Source organism: Penaeus monodon, chromosome 15 (genome assembly GCF_015228065.2).
Source record: "Penaeus monodon isolate SGIC_2016 chromosome 15, NSTDA_Pmon_1, whole genome shotgun sequence".
Taxonomy (NCBI): Eukaryota; Metazoa; Arthropoda; class Malacostraca; order Decapoda; family Penaeidae; genus Penaeus; species Penaeus monodon.
This window is the reverse complement of record NC_051400.1, coordinates 24,430,411-24,432,349: the sequence shown is the minus strand read 5'-3', so window position 1 is coordinate 24,432,349 and position 1,939 is coordinate 24,430,411. Positions and strand designations below refer to the sequence as shown.

Below are 1,939 nucleotides of genomic sequence, written 5' to 3'. Positions count from 1 at the left end.
GCATTGGAGACACTAGTATAATTGTAAAGAAAATGAAAACTTGATTACTTACCTACAGTTATGCAAACATTTTTCAGGCTGTATTACTTAGGAGTGGACAGCCCCTTATTACAGCCAATGGAAAGCGTTGTAAGGAAGATGAGCGATTGTTGAATAGCGTGCTAGCAAGAGACAAGAGAGGATATATAATAGATACACGTACACAGAATCTAGCACAGTCTGCTAAGGTAAGACCTTGTTTCCTTTAGTTTCTTTTTCACTGTTTTTGTTTTTTCACTCAAATTTAAAAATACCCGATTGCCCATTCATCCTGGTTGCCCAACAGATTTGACAGTGAGAGAAAAGATAATTTCCAATGTTTTTTTTATGATAGCCGAATGGTTAAATCTTTGCTCTATATTTAGACATCAGAGCTTGTTAAATAAAGTGAATCAGCTGGCTGTGAAGTAAGAAAAAGGTTTCAGTAGTTCCTTTCAGTCACTGGCAATTTTTACTCATAAAAAAAGTTTGTTTTCAATAGCTTTACATCAAATTTAGGTATGCCATAGGAGGATGTCTGTAGTATCAAAGTAATCAGTAATTCCATTGACAAATTGTTTTAGTTCTTATTTTCTAAGAAATTAGATCTGATTCACAATATTTGGATTTTGAGCAGAGAGTATTATTTTACAGACCTATTATTTATAATGTTGTTGATATATAGTGTATGCCAGTGAAACAACTTTTGGGGATGATATAGAACCAAAAGAAAAAAAATCACTACAAACTGTCAGACCTGCTTAGGAAATGTGTCTACAAATAGAATCTATAAATTTGCTGCATGCACATGAAAGCTAATATTCCTTCTTATAGTATTATTAGTATCACTGATATCATAAAAGGAGTGTTAGATGAAAATGCCAGAGTTGGATTTTCAGAGTAAGCATGATCAAAGTGGATGATACAACATGTGTACAAAAGAAGAATTATCAATATTTTTTGTGACATTTACCATAAGTGAAGATAAGTTACAATCACATTGGAAATACTAAACTAATTTGTGAGGAAAGTAAGAGGAAATAATGTGTACATTATATTGGGTGAAGTAGAATTTAGGTAGATGAAAGATTTGTAGTAAGAAGCATAATATTCAAGAGAGTATAGAGGAAAAAGGAAAACAATAGTTTGATTCATACATCTGTTGTTCATAAAGTTGTTCAGCAGTTGTTTAAAAAGCTTTATAGCTTTATGAACAACTGCTGTATTACCTTAGGAACTGTAAAATGTTAGTTATTGTCTTCAAAAGAATGATGTTTATTACTAGGTCATTAGAATGTAGAATGGTAATGTATTGCATCAGAATTTTATTAATGATTTATATTTTCAAGAAAAGGGTGATGGAAAGTTAATCATAGTGCACTAGGAGAAAATAGGAGTTGGTTGCTTTCAGAAATGCAGGAAACATACACAAATTTGCAGTGTTTTCAAGGACCAGTTATATCTGAATTATGGATTTCAGTTTACAATATGTTTGGGAGTGAAGTGAGTAAAGCTAATAAGCTTAAGTAATTGCACCATATAACATGATGCCATATAATGTCATGGCTTCAGATCATACATTTTTTTATATTTTCAACTATTACTGATTTGTTATTGGCTTGAAAATGCTGTGACCTACAAATTTATTTTATTTTCTCCCTGTAAATGTCCTATTTTTTACTCATTTTCTACCATAATTAAAATTAGGTTAAAGAAAAAATATTGAAGATAATTAATAATGTTTCTTTTCATGTTCATCCATTGGCCATTATCTGATTGAGGTTGATTTCTCAATGTATCTCTTCATACACAGAATCTTGCGCAGTCAGCAAAGGTTCAGGTATACAAAAGCTATCTAGTAAATATATTGTGTCCTCGTATCCGCATGTATATACGCTCTTCCATGTAGTGTTTGCTCTGC

The 1,939-nt window shown here is 31.6% G+C and overlaps 1 protein-coding gene across 3 annotated transcripts in view; it reads left to right on the top strand.

Moving 5' to 3' along the window:
* LOC119581831 (myotubularin-related protein 9-like) overlaps positions 1–1,939 on the top strand; it is a 16,750-nt gene that overhangs the window by 6,736 nt on the left and 8,075 nt on the right. For 2 of the 3 annotated variants that reach the window (XM_037929971.1, XM_037929970.1), the window contains exons 6-7: positions 78–227; positions 1,832–1,858. In XM_037929971.1, coding sequence (XP_037785899.1) covers positions 78–227; positions 1,832–1,858 — 177 coding nt within the window. The remainder of the gene's footprint in view (positions 1–77; positions 228–1,831; positions 1,859–1,939) is intronic. The other variant, XM_037929972.1, reaches the window with a different exon arrangement.